Consider the following 14,008-nt stretch of genomic DNA (forward strand, 5'->3'; position numbering starts at 1 on the left):
TTCAAGGATATGAAGAATGCTCTAGACAAAATATAAACTCACCTCTGATGTATCTTTTGATAGTATTAACTGTCAGAAATCATACAAATGCTAGAGATTGGCCGAGACGTAAACATTAGGCCTTTTTTTCTTCTTCTACCAGAGCACTGCTCAGCCCCGGCTTGTGGTGGTGTCGGGGAGACTGGAAGCTGGGAATTCAGAGCCTCAGGCATGACTGTCTCTTTACATAACAATTATGCTATACCCCACCCCTTTTTCCCTAATGGGATTCGTGAAAATACAGTGCACTTCTTAGGCTCACCAAATTCATCCACTATGCATTCCTACCAAGCTCAAATACTCTTAAAACAGATGAGGCCTTATCAGTCTGTTACTTAAAAGCAACTTATGCTTTACGTTCTTGGTCTTAACTTTAAACAATTAATTCATAGGAAAAATGTATTTTGAATAGTAAAGAGATAGGGGCTGGGCAGTGGTGTACCAAGTTCAGGAAACATGTTACCAGGACTAAGGACCCCGGTTCAAGCCCCTCCCTGTATGGAAGAAGCTTTGTGAATGGTGAAGCAGCTCTGCAGGTCTCTCTCCCCCTTCCTATGTCCCCCTCACTTCTCTTCTCTACCCAATAAATAAATGGAAAAAATCAGAATAAGTAAGCAGAGCAGTTTTAACAGTATGTATGGATCCCCTTAAATATTTTCTCTTTTCTCATAGAAAGCTGACTATGCCAAAGAATATACCAACCTGTCTGAAGACTGAGCTATAGATGGTACTGTACTTCTATTCTTTTAATTATTTGAAAAGCTAAGATGTATACTTAAATCTTTGCTAACATATTCAGTATTCCTATGGAAGTAAAAATGTGTAATCTGAAACACTAACCCACTGTTAGTTTAAATGATTAATCTCTTTCAATCTAAGCAAAAATAAGAATAGAAAAACCAAGTTAGCAATGCCCTGAGAACTCTGATAAATGAATATTCTACCATCAGAACAATATAGCAGTGGTATTTCCCTGAGGATTAAAAGTTTCTCTTCAAATCAGAATAGCTAAGATCTCTGGAAGCAGATGTTGGTAATGTGATAAGAAATTTTAGTTACTAAACATTACACATTAATTCCTGACTTGTTTTCATCTTTGTTAATTATACAACTATCTCCAAGAGCTAATATTTCCAAATGCATTTCCTAAAGATAACACTATTTTCTTACCTATGAAGTTCAATAAAAGGTATGTGGAAATACTCTATTTGATCTCATTTTCATCTTAGATTCATGATCTCAAATAATCAGGAAAGACAAGATGTAAGGGAATAGGGGCATTTTCTTTAAAATGCTGGGGAAGAAAAGTTAATTCACTGCCCTTTTAAATTACAAGAGATAAGGAAGAACAAGATGGTAGTTATAATAATAATAAAATGCCTGCATTCATTTCACCAAGCACCTATTTACTAGGCATCATTCTAAGTGACTGAGATATATTGATAGGAGTGAATGGGAAAGGAATAGCTACAGTTTATTGAGTGCTTACTATGTTTAAGAGTTGTAAACTTAAAATCATTTAATGCTCAAACATAACACATGAGTACTACTCATTTTACATGTGAAAATTGAGGCACAGAGAAGTTCAGTAACTAATCAAGCAAGTATGGTAGAATTTGTCCTGGCTTTCATGATGCTTTTAATTTTTCTCCAGTTCTATGAAAGATCTAACAACTAGATCCAGCCAGGCGTGGCTTATCTTGGTGGTATTACCTCTTCAATTTTTAGATTTTTCTTCCTGGAATTTTAGCAAGCTCTATATTCATCACATACTGTGACCTCAACATACCTGCCTGTTATATAACTCAAACTTAAATAGAGGCAAAAAAAAATCCTTCATGTTTTTCTCTAATTCAAGTAGGCCTAGTAGGTCATGGGATACCTTACAATAGGAGAGGCTACTGATTCAGAGCTACACAAATTTACACATGGCCAATCTGTCTTCTTTGAAATGGAGAGACTAGGGAAATGTTATCTTCCCAAGGGAAGTGATTTGAGACTGCTGGTTAGTCCTCTTCCTCAAGAGGCCGTAAGAGAGGGAGAGGGTAGACAAAGAACATTACTAACTACACAAACCATCTATCTTTGCCATCTCCAGTTAAATGAGTATAAATCCCTTTTTAACCTGAGTTTTTGAGACTTTACAGCTAAGTTTTAATGCAATTTTACAAAATCACATATTCATAAAGTATATAGTTACGAATATGGACAGATTTTATTATTTTCATTTCCTAGTCTAGAAATAGAAAACTGACTACAGCTCATCCGTCAGTCTTATTTTCAAAAGTACTATGCAAAATAGTTACTTAAGAATCTTTTTCTTTTTTTAACCAGAGCACTGCTCAGCTCTGGCTTATGGTGGTGTGGGGGATTGAACTTGGAATTTAGAAGCTTCAAGCATGAGAATCTCTGCATAAATATTATGCTATCTAACCCTGCCCGTTAGTTATGGATTCAAATGGATTATTCTGATTCTATGTCTTTAGCATGACAAAACCACACTATAGCTAGAACAGCAAAATGTTTTTTTTTTTTATTTTAAAACACTGGAAAAAACATTAAGAGACAACTGTCCATCCATTATATAGCCAAGAATGTTAAATATCTAGAAACTGTCAGTCTTCTAAAATAGTGGTAGGCACTTCCAGAGCTAAATACTGCAAATGATCCTACCAAGTCTTCTCTAATACGGACAGTACTTGATGAAAAACATCAAGAAGTTCAGTTATTCAAAGTCACCATCTTAAGGTTCAACTTAATAATGTAAGAAAAAGTTTTGTCCAAGATGTTCCTGACACAAGAAGCTTCCAGGTGAATTTCAGAAATGTTAACAAAAATATCTTCCTTTTTTGCCTGTGAATGTCTGAGTACTGCTGTATTGTTGGCTTATATCCACTACCGATACTGGTTCTAGGCCAGCCCAAGGGTCTTCAAGCATTGAAGGTTTAAAATAACTTTCCACCTCATTAGACATTCTTTTTTCTCTAGCACGCCCTGATCCAAATGGTGTAGATGTCCTTGGAGAACCCTTTAGGAAAAAAATCATCAGTTAAAAAAAAAAAAACATTTAGCAGAGATAATTGGTACTTTTTTTAAATGCCACTAGGGGCCACATCGCGAAATTCAAAGTTGAAATCAAGTCAATTGTGTTCCACTACAAAATCTATTATTTCCTTTAGTCTTGTGTTTGTAAAAATTATTTATACTCATTTATTAATAACGCCATGCCTACTGTCACCTCAAATACTCTTGGACTTCTGAGTTTTGCAGAACCATCAATAAGGGATGACAAAAGAAATCAGGTATTTTAGTTTTCTCTCAAATTCTCCCCCTTTTTTTTTTTTTCTTTCTGGCAGAAGAGAAAGAAAAAAGAGCCTTTTACGAAACATAGCCCTACAGCTGCAATATTTCTAGAACATTTTCAGCGCATCCACTTTGTTTCCTTAGCTTTCCCCTCCAAAAAAAAAAAAAAAAGGGGGGGGGAGTGGTGGTGAAACTAGTTTATCCTAAGTATATGGAAAACCGAGTATAAAATACGAACGTCTATCCGAATAGCACAGACATGACTTCCTCTGCCTCCGGCGCTCACGCACTGAGAAACACGGGAAGCTTTTTCCTCTCCTTCCGATTTTTTTTCCCCCCATTTAAAGAGGCCTGGAGTGGAGTGGAAATCAGTTTCGTTTGAAAAGCCAAGACAAAGCCCTAATTAAAAAAAAAAAAAAAAAAGAAAAAAAAAAAAAAACCAAAAAAAGCAAAGACGGTGCCAGCAGCGAGAAGCCGGCTATCCAGTATCCAGACGAGCTTCAGGCTCCATCCAGTCGTTCCCAACCCCTTCCTCCTGCCCCAGGGATCCAAGGCTCAACGTCAATCTCGCTTAAAACAAAACAAAAACAAAGAAAAATGAATTAGCAAGACCCCTGGGCGACGGAACAAAGAACTGGGTGTCTCTGTGTTGCAGTGTTCGAGCCCCGGCACGGCTCGGCCGCATTTGAGGGTGATGGGGGGGGGGGGAGGGGATAAAATGAAATGAAATAAAATAAAATAAAGGTGCTGTGACTTCTCTGAGCCTCAATCTCCTGCACTGCAAAACGAGGCGGAAAAGCCGAGTCATGTGGACGGGCCGAGCGGAAGAGCCCGCGGGGAGGCCGCACGGGACGGGCTCGGCCGGCGCTGGCGGCGGCTGCTGCTGGTTATTAGGATTACCTGGGGGTGGGTCGGCTGCTGCCCCGGGGAGTAGCTGAATTGCTGCTGGGACCCCGCGGGGGACCGGGAGTAGGAGCCCGGGTAGCCGCCGGGGGACGGAGACCCGAACCGGCCCCCCGGGAAGCTGCCGCCATGTCGCGGAGAATGGCCGCTCCCGTAGGGCCGAGCCCGGGGTCCGTAGGGCGGCGTGTGGTGCGGGCTCCCATAGCCGTCCCGAGGGGAGGGCGGCCGCGGCCCGCCTCCACCCGGGGCACCCCGGAAGCTGCTCCCGCCAGCCCAGCCTCCTCCACCCGGGCCGGCGTAAGGAGGGGTCGGAGGTCGGAAGTTCTGCCGGTGCATAGCGGGAGACGGAGGAGCCCGACACGGCGCTGCGGAGTCTTCTCCGCCGGAACTGGGCCGCGCCGCCCTTTTACCCAGACGGCCTTCCGGACTGCGGCGGCGCGCGCACTTAGGTTCCGACGTCACAGTGGTTCCGGCGGTGGCGGCGGGAGGGAGGGAGCCGGGAAGAGCCAAGGAAAGATGCTGCCGAGTAATCAAGGAAGGTAGAAGACGAGGGGGGGAACGGCCGACGCAGCTACGTGCCCGACGGCCTCGCCGTGCCGGTTTGAGATCTTAAAGGGTCTGAAAGCAGCCCGCGCGCCGCGCAGGAAGCCGGACACTCCCAAGCGGATCTACCCCCACCCCACTGGTTGGGGCGGAGCCTGCGATGTCTCGCACGCCCTCTAGTGGCGTCGCGCGTCGCGCTCTCCCTCGCCCTCTCCCTCTCGCGAGAACAGTGGAGCCGCGAGAGGCGCGCGATGCAGGCGACAGTCGCGAGGGTCGCGTTGCTGCGGAGAACCGGCCTTGTGTCCGGCCGGGGCGGCGGGAGGGGGCTGTGGAGCGGCCGCCCGCAGTCAGGTACCCTCCGAGACGCGGTCCGATCGGCGAACGAGGCCCCCAGCCCCGGCCTCCCCTCTCCCGCGGCTGCGTTCTCAGTGGCCCTTTCAAGCCGCCCCGCGGCGGACTTCGCACCATCCCGGGGGTTCGAGAGCTCGTCGCGGGGGGCGACGCCGCTGCTCTGCCGCGGCCCCGACTTGGCGCCGTAGACACGTACATGGGGCATTTCAGTTTTTAAAAAGCTCTTTATATACACTTGTCTATCTTAATTGGACAGACAGCCAGGAGTCGAGAGGGCATGGGGGAGACAGACAGACACCTGCTTCACCACTCGCAGAGCTTTTCCCCTGCAGCTGGGGCCCCGGGGGCTCGAACCCGGGTCCTTGCACGTTGTAACATGTGCGTGCAACCCGGTCCCATAACACACCTTTGGACTCAACGCCGGTGCCAAATATCTTTTGGAATTTGAAATTTAGGTTCACTGCATTTAAAAAAAATATATATATATATATATATATATATATATATATATATATATATATATATATATATATATATATATATATATATATATATACTTTCTTTACTCCAGAATTTTGGAGTCCATAGAAACAGCTGGGAGAAAGCAAGCAAACAAACAAACCCCACAAAAACATACAAACCCCCCCCCCCCCCAGGACTCATCATTAATCAATCACTGGGTGGCCGGCGATTTCCCGCCTTTTCACATTCTGTCTGTCGGCCACGTTCTGTGATAATTCGAAGTTGTTTCCGTTTTTTCTTCTCGAATGGGGATAGAAGCAGGTTTTCTGTTCCTGGGTTCGTTTGTTTATTCTGAAGGGATTTGGTTCAGCTGATCTCATTTCTCCTTTGCACATGAAATCTAAACGTCAAGGCAGGGTGGCATCCAGACTTCGTGACGCAGGGGAGGCCTGAGCATCTCAGATTATCCCTTATTATTAATTATTATCTTAATATTATGTAGTTCTGTATCGGGCCCCCAATTCATCTTTCTGGACTTTCTCGTGTTTTAACTCCCATTTGTGGAATGGATGAACGGGATCAGTCCATGTGTATATCATTTGAATAAACATTTAGACTGGCAGGTTAATAGCGATAACCTGCAAATAGTACTGAGTTTCTGTACAGGTGATTATTAGAAAGTGAATTCGTCTGCTTGCCTTAAATGCTGGGTCTGACTCTCAGAGTCATTTATTTGTGCGTTAAGGGGAGAGAGGTGAGGGTGTGAAACAGCGTCGCGCCGGACTCAGAACCGGCTAATGCCCAAAAGCTTCTGGGCCCGGATGTTCAGTTACGATTTCTGTTTTATACCAAAAGGAAGGCAAAAAATCAAATCAAATCAAATCCACATCATGCACACTAGGACCGAGAGGCGGGCAGAGGCCATAAAGGTCAAAGGCAGCTGCCATGGCCGTTTACAAACACCAGAAGCGGGCTGTGATCTGCCAGGGCTTTTACAAACACGAGGAGGAAGAGGGGGGTGAGGTTTAGGATTTAAGGGTGGCTTAAAGGAGCCTGGTACAAGCGGATGCCATTAATTTTGTTTGTTTGTTTCCTTTAAAAATTTTTTTTCCAATTGTTTTTATAGTTATTGATGTCACTGTCGTTGGATAGGACAGAGAGAAATGGAGAGAGGTGGGGAAGACAGAGAGGGAGAGAGAAAGACACCTGCAGACCTGCTTCACCACTTGTGAAGCGACGCCCCTGCAGGTGGGGAGCCGGGGGCTCGAACCGGGATCCTTACGCTGGTCCTTGCGCTCTGCGCCACGTGCGCTTAACCTGCGGCGCCCGACTCCTTAATTTCTTTTCTTTTTTTTTTTAAATATTTATTACATTTATTTATTGGATGGAGATAGCCAGAAATTGAGCAGGACCGGGGCGGGGGGGGGGGTAGGGAGAGAGACAGAGAGACACCTGCAGCCCTGCTTCACCGCCTGTGAAGCTTCCTCCCTGCAGGTGGAGACACTGTAACATGTGCGCTCCACCAGGTGGCCACCACCGGCCCCTTGCTGTCGGGCTAGCAGCGAGAGAGAGAGAGAGAGAGAGAGAGAGAGAGAGAGAGATGACCCAGGAACCAAGCTTGTGGTGGGGAGGCCGTTCAAGTCTTCATTCATCCCAGAGCCCCAGGGTGGTAGCCCACCTGGTTAAGCCACGTGGCGCAGACCGCAATGGCCGAGTCAGCCTCTAGGTCCATGCGAGGGAAGAGGCCAGCAGGAAACAGAAGTGGCTTGACAATACCATCCATGGTTAGGGGAGGAGAAAGGTAAAAGGGTTTGGGAAAGGCAGGGACTTCCTTAGCAACTGTGGCTAGGGGTTTAACTGGTAGGATTGATAATACCCTGCAGTCCTGAGGGTAGGAAAAGAATATATGAAATGAGCAGAATGGGTGGGGGAATAGGGAGGAGGCCTTAAGTCATTTGTCAGACAAAGCAGAAGAATGATATTGTAGATAATAAAAGGGCGGGCCATAGTATCAAGGAATGCAGGGTGGAGCAGAGGGAGCTGGCTTAATGTTCTAAGGAATGCCAGGCTCCTGGAGGCCGAAAAATGCAGGGTGCTTTGTGAGGCAGGGAGTCTGATGAGACGAAGCAAATCTTGGGGGGGGGGGGTCGTGTCCCTCCTCGCTGGACCTCTCAGTGGAGAGAGAGAGAGACTGACAGGATGGACTTGCCCCTCAGGTCAAGCCCTGCCAAGCTCAACCACATCCTCACCATTTCCTTACACCCTGCTATTATTTTCTAAATACTACTTCAAGGGGAAGGAGACAGCTTTTCATGCTGGCTTACCTGGTGGTAGAAAACTAAATTAGGTAGGGGCTGGGCAGGGGCACCTGGTTGAGTGCGCACGTTACCACCTGCAAGGACCCAGATTCAGACCCCGGGTACTCACCTGCGGGTTGGGGGGGAGGGAGCTTCAGGAGTGGGGAAGCAGGGCTGTAGGTGCGTCTCTACTTCTCCCAACCCCTTCAATTTCTCTTTGTCCTATTAGATATAAAGAAAAGAAAATAAATTCAAAATCGAGTAAAAAGATAAGTGAATTTGGGCAGTGGCTATGAAGTATAGTGACTATTACAAAAACCAAGTTTTAGAACTAAGGCAGGCTTCTAGATAGGGCAGTGCTAGCTGTCTGCAGTGGCTCTGCCAGATACTGAAGGTATCAGGGTACTTTTAGACTTCCGTGAGCTAGCTGAAGGCCACCGGATGTGACTGGTTAATTTTGTGATCATGTTTTTTTTTTTTTTTTTTTTTTTAACATTTATGTGAGTTACTTTAGGAAACAAGGGACATTTAAATGTAAAGATACAACCTTACTGGGGCCAGATGATTGAGTGCACATGTTATAATGTGCAAGGACCTGGGTTCAAGTCCTGGTCCCCACCTCCATGGGGAAAGCTTCATGAGTAGTTAAGCAGTGCTGCAGGTGTCTCTCTTTTTTCTCTTTCCTCTTCTTTCTCTCCTCTTCTGCCTCCCTCTTCTCTCTCAATTTCTCTCTGTCTTTTAAATTTTTTTTATTAATGAGAAAGATAAGTGTAGAGAGAGAAGGAACCAGACATCATCTGGTACATGTGCTGCTAGGGATTGAATTCGGAACTTCATGCTTGGGAGTCCAGTGCTGTATCCATTGTGTCACCTCCCAGACCAAGATTTGTCTCTGTTTATATCCAATACATACATAAATTAAAAAAATGCTTAAAAAAAGATGTAACTGGGAGTCAGGCTGTAGCACAGCGGGTTAAGCGCAGGTGGTGCAAAGCGCAGGGACCCGCTTAAGGATCCGGGTTCGAGCCCCCGGCTCCCCACCTGCCCGGGAGTCGCTTCACAGGCGGTGAAGCAGGTCTGCAGGGGTCTATCTTTCTTTCCCCCTCTTTGTCTTCCCCCATCTCTCTCCGTTTCTCTCTGTCCTATCCAACAACAATAAAACAACAAGGGCAGCAAAAGCGAATAAATAAATAAATATTTAAAAAGATGTAACTTTACATGTTGCTGTAATACAGAGGATTTTTATTAAGTTGACTTACGATATTTTAGTGGCTTTTTTTTTTTCCTGCAGTGGATTTCATTACTTTTTTTTCTCTAGGGTTTTGTAGCCTTATCTTCAAAAACCATATACTGAAGAAGCTTACAAAAGAGAGATTAATGATGAGTCCCCTCAAGAGAGAGAGAGCGCAGAGCTGTGTTGGAAGGAGGAATTGTCCCTGAGCCCTCTTCACTCTGTACCCCTACTTTATAACCTCTACTTTTCATAAAGTCTTCTTTTTTTGAGACCCTTTTTAATTTTTACCAGAGCACTGCTCAGCTCTGGCTTATGGTGGTGCAGGGAATTGAACCTGGGATTTTGGAGCCTCAGGCACAAATGTCTCTTTGCATAATTATGCTGTCTACCCCTGCCCATAGAGTCGGTCTCCTGAGACACTTCTGAGGAATTCCTCAGGCTCATCTGAAAGGATCTGAAGCCAGCATTTGAGCGAAAGAGTAAGGTGTTACTGTGTGCTGCAAATATAAAAAAGCTTGGTTAATTTCACTACTTATCAACAAGTAAATATTTTCATAGTCTTGGTTTTATAAACCAAGCAGTCTAGAATCCGAGTTAAAGGAAAATCCATAGAAGTTAAATGGTGACTTAACTGACTGATCAAGAACTCCCAGTAGGTTTATGCTTTTATTTCGAAGGAGTATCAGACTCAGAGCCTTGGAGGCATTTCTGGGATTGAGATTGTAAACCCAGTAAAGTTTATCTTTCCCTTGGAGCAATTACATTCGAAGATAGAAGATCCAGGGATCTCCTTTCTATTTCAGGAGAATTGCCTGCTTTATGGAAATTAGCTATCTCTGCCTCTCTCAGGGGATGATAGCAGTTGGGTACCTAGCCTATCCAGACTCCAGATTCATCATTTTCCGGACCATTCCTGTAGTTGAGGCCCTGTAGATGCAGGTCCCACTAAGTGGACCCCATTACAGTTCCTAGAACATGCTAGTTTGGGGGAAAATGCTCTTAATTTTTTATGTAAGTATAATCACTGATCTTTGCTCCAAGCCCTTTTGTTTACTTTCAGGCTATATATGTATCCTTAGAACATAAACTGTATCTTATATCTCCTGCAACTTTCAGATTCTTCTTTTTTCCTGCCCCCAGGGTTATTGCACGACCAGGATGACTCCACCTCTCCCAGTGGCTTCTCTTCGCCTCCAGGGTTATCGCTGGGGCTCCGTGCCAGCACCATGTCTGCACTGCTCCTGGCGGCCATATTTTCCATTTTATTGGGTAGGACAGAGAGAAATTCAGAGAGGAGGGGGAGATAGAGAGGGAGAGAAACAGAGAGACGCCTGCAGACCTGTTTCACCGCTTGTGAAGCAAACCCCTTGCAGGTGGGAAGCCGGGGGCTCCAACCGGGATCCTTAGCCCGTCCTTGCGCTTCATACTATGTGCGCTTAATCTGGTGTGCCCCCGCCCAGACCCCGCTCCCCCCCCTTTAATACAGATAGAAATAGGGAGGCAAGGGAGTTGGGCGGTAGCGCAGCTGCTTAAGCGCACATGGCGCTAAGCGCAAGGACCGGCGTAAGAATCCGGGTTCGAGCCCCCAACTCCCCAGGGGAGTTACTTCACGGCGGTGTAGCAGGTCTGCAGGTGTCTGTCTCTTTCTCTCCCTCTTCTGTCCTCCCCTTCTCTCTCCATTTCTCTCTGTCCTATCTAACGACGACATCAACAACAACAATAATAACTACAACAAGGACAACAAAAGGGGAAATTAAAAAAAAAAAGAAAAGAAATAGGGAGAGGAAAAGAGCGACACCTGAAGCGCTGTTCCACAACTCACGCAGCTTCCTCCTTGTCGGCAGAGACCCGGGTCTTGCTATAGTGGATGTCTCCTGGCCTCCTCGCTCCGGGTTTCTTACTGAAGCCCTACTGTTCGCTCTTCTGTGCAGACGTTGCTAGTAATAGGAAATACTGTGCCTTTCTAGCTTGTCATGAGTTTACCTGTTGATAGGTTTGTTTGGGCCAGCATTGAACACAGGCCCGTTACCTATCATTCAAGAAATGTTCTTATTGGGGAAGCCAAGTATTGGTGGTAGTTATCCTTTTGATTTTACTGGTAGTTATCCTTTTGATTTTAAAGATTTAAAAGATCGATTTACTCGTAAGACAGTGGGAACCACACATACTACATATTCTGGAGTATGCAGTAAGGGGGTTAAACTTGGGACCTTGATACTTGCATAGTCTCCGCTTTATCACAGTGCCTCCTCCCCAGCCGCTCTCTCTCTCTCTTTTTAGATTTTATTTATTTTACAAACTAACATGTTGCACCTTTTAAAAATTGTATTTCTTTTATTTGGTGCGATAGAACAGAGAAATTGCAAGGGGAAGCTCTGCTTCATAGAAGCAGGTGGAGGCTGCAGGTTAGGACCCTGGGTCCTGTGCATGTTAAGGTTCAACCGGGTGCACCACCCCACCAGCTGGTCCCGGTTTTATTTAGCTTTGATATATTTTAATGTTCTTTTTAAATATTTTAATGAGGAAGAGAGAGAGAGAGGGAGAGGGAGAGAGAGAGAAAGAATGATAGAGATATACAGAGAGAAAGACCAGAGCACTGCTCAGCTCTGGCTTATGATGCTGGGATTGAACATGAGACCTTGAAGTCTCAGGCATGAAATATTTCACATAGCCATTATGCTATCTCTCTAGCCCTGATTTTATTTATTTGTGTGAGAGAGAACCAGACATCACTCTGGTACATGAGCAGCCAAGGATTGAACTCAGGACCTCAGTCCTGCTTGAGAATCCAACACTTTAGCCACTGTGCCACCTTCCAGACCATACCATGTACTCAAATATACATATACATATATATATACACACACACACACACATACACTAATAACTTAGCTACTTATCCTTTCATGGTTCTTTTCTGCATTAAACTTTCTTTTCCTTTGGTTAGATCAGGGTGATCATATATTCTAGTTTGTGTTCTACTTAGTGTTTGCAGTATTCTCCCTTTTATTTCATTTTTTTCCCTGAAAAGTATCCTTGTGGGTATATATTATATCTTTGTCTTATTCCCATTTTTGAAAGAACTCAATACTTTTTTTTTGTAGAAAATTGAAATATTTTTGAAAAATAAGGCAAATACTAGTCTGTTATCCAAGAAGCAACTACTTATAAAAGCTTTTAAAATGGGAACTAGGGGTGTGATTTTTGCTTTGGATAAATCACTGATAGCATAAGTGTACTTATAACCTATGGGTGAGAAAGCATGATACCTGTGTAGTAAAAAAAAAAAATATATATATATATATATATATATATGTAGTATATTTTTTATTCTAGTATAACAAATTTTAGGCTGCTCTCTCTTGAAGAATCTTTTTGCAGATTTGGTCCTTGGTATGGGAAATTGGCACTTATACACTCTTAATAAAGGTACTTAGTTTGTACAATGTAATTTACAGTAAACATCTACGTATTTCCTGGAAGTCTGGACTTCGGCACATGGTAAAGTGAATGCTTATATAAATAGGCCTCAGTGAAAATCTTCCATTCTGAGTCTGTAATAGACTTTACTTAGCAGAACCACTGCACATACTTACTGTGTGTTTTGTTGCTGGAGAAAGCATGCTTGTTGTGGTCCCTTGTGGAAAGGGCAGGACACAAGAGGTTGTGTTTGAATTGTCCCAGACTCTGCCTGTCTTTTCCCTCATTGACCCTGTCACATATCACTCTGTTATAATAAATCTGAGTCATGAATACAACTATATGCGCTGGTTCCGAATCATTTCAGCAAACGAATGAAAACATAGCAGTCTTATGGAAACCTGAAGCAATAATGAAGACAAAGTAGAGTGAGTTCATTTTGAAATTGAGATTTAGAAACCAAAACCCAACAGCCAATAGAGAAAAAATAGTTTTACAAAATACAACTAATAACAGCTAATATTTCTACTACATAAAGAGTCCATAAAACTTAATAAAAAATAGTAAATATGCCTGTAGACATATGGTCCATCAACATGATTTGATAACTAACAAGAAGGCTTGGGAATCAGCATAGTGGTTTACAGAACAGACTTAGCCTGTCTGAGGCACAAGACATCCCAGGTTTAATCCCTGGCACCACTATAAGCCAGAGCTGAGTAGTGCTTTGGTAAAATAAATATAAAAATTGACAAATAACAAGATAAAGAAAGAGCATATAAGAGAAATATTTCATTTCAGAAAACATTACATGCAAATTAAAATGACAGTGTCACGCAAATTGTGAACTACCACGTCTGCAACAAGTGAGTAAACAACGGTGGGGAAGATGACGGAGAACAGCATTTTCATACTCTTGCAAGTCTCTGTACCAGTAGGCCTTTCTGGTGGGCATTTAAAGAGTGTGTCCTGGACACATAACTTACCATCTGCTCTGCTTCTTGAAATTGTGCTTCATTTCCCACTGGTCTATCCTTCCAAACCCTTAAATACATTATAGATTATTTTATAAACTTTATTTTTAAAATTTATTTATCTTTTTGCCTCCAGGGTTATTGCTGGGGTGCCAGCACTACAAATTCACTGCTCCTGGTGGCATCTCTCTCTTTTTTTTTTTTTTTCATTTTGTTGGATAGGACAGAGAAATTGGGAGGGGAGGGGGTAGGAGGGGAGAGGAAGAAGACAGAGAGGGAGAGAAAAAGATGCCTGCAGACCTGCTTCACCACTTGTGAAGTGATCCTCTTGTAGGTGGGGAGCTGGGGGCTTGAACCAGGATACTTGTGCCGGTTCTTGTGCTTTGTGCTATGTCAGTGTTCTACTCTCTGACCCCCTTTTCTTAAAAATTTATTATTGGATAGAGACATAAATTGAGAGGGGAGGGAGATATAGAGAGGAA

General features: G+C 44.0%; 2 protein-coding genes across 2 annotated transcripts in view; one reads left to right on the plus strand and one right to left on the minus strand.

Annotated features, from left to right (window-relative positions):
- Positions 1–2,547: 2,547 nt before the first annotated feature.
- Positions 2,548–4,731, minus strand: MPLKIP (M-phase specific PLK1 interacting protein). The gene is made up of 2 exons (XM_007535141.3): positions 4,243–4,731; positions 2,548–3,067 (listed from the first exon to the last, which is right to left on the minus strand). Exons 1-2 carry the CDS (start codon positions 4,579–4,581, stop codon positions 2,867–2,869), a joined length of 540 nt encoding a protein of 179 aa, XP_007535203.1. The 5' UTR covers positions 4,582–4,731; the 3' UTR covers positions 2,548–2,866.
- Positions 4,732–5,033: 302 nt separating this feature from the next.
- SUGCT (succinyl-CoA:glutarate-CoA transferase) overlaps positions 5,034–14,008 on the plus strand; it is a 144,366-nt gene continuing 135,391 nt past the window's right edge. Inside the window, exon 1 of the mRNA XM_060195770.1 lies at positions 5,034–5,139. Within this exon, the coding sequence (XP_060051753.1) occupies positions 5,040–5,139 (100 nt within the window). The 5' untranslated portion in view covers positions 5,034–5,039. The remainder of the gene's footprint in view (positions 5,140–14,008) is intronic.

The sequence above is a fragment of the Erinaceus europaeus genome, chromosome 8, assembly GCF_950295315.1.
Source record: "Erinaceus europaeus chromosome 8, mEriEur2.1, whole genome shotgun sequence".
Classification (NCBI taxonomy): Eukaryota; Metazoa; Chordata; class Mammalia; order Eulipotyphla; family Erinaceidae; genus Erinaceus; species Erinaceus europaeus.

Bases quoted from the DNA above. Each gene is read 5' to 3' on its own strand.
- MPLKIP (XM_007535141.3), bottom strand. From the start codon at position 4,581: ATGCACCGGCAGAACTTCCGACCTCCGACCCCTCCTTACGCCGGCCCG. The intron at 3,068-4,242 runs GTAATCCTAATA...TTTTTCCTAAAG, and splicing joins AGCAGCCGACCCACCCCCAG to GGTTCTCCAAGGACATCTAC.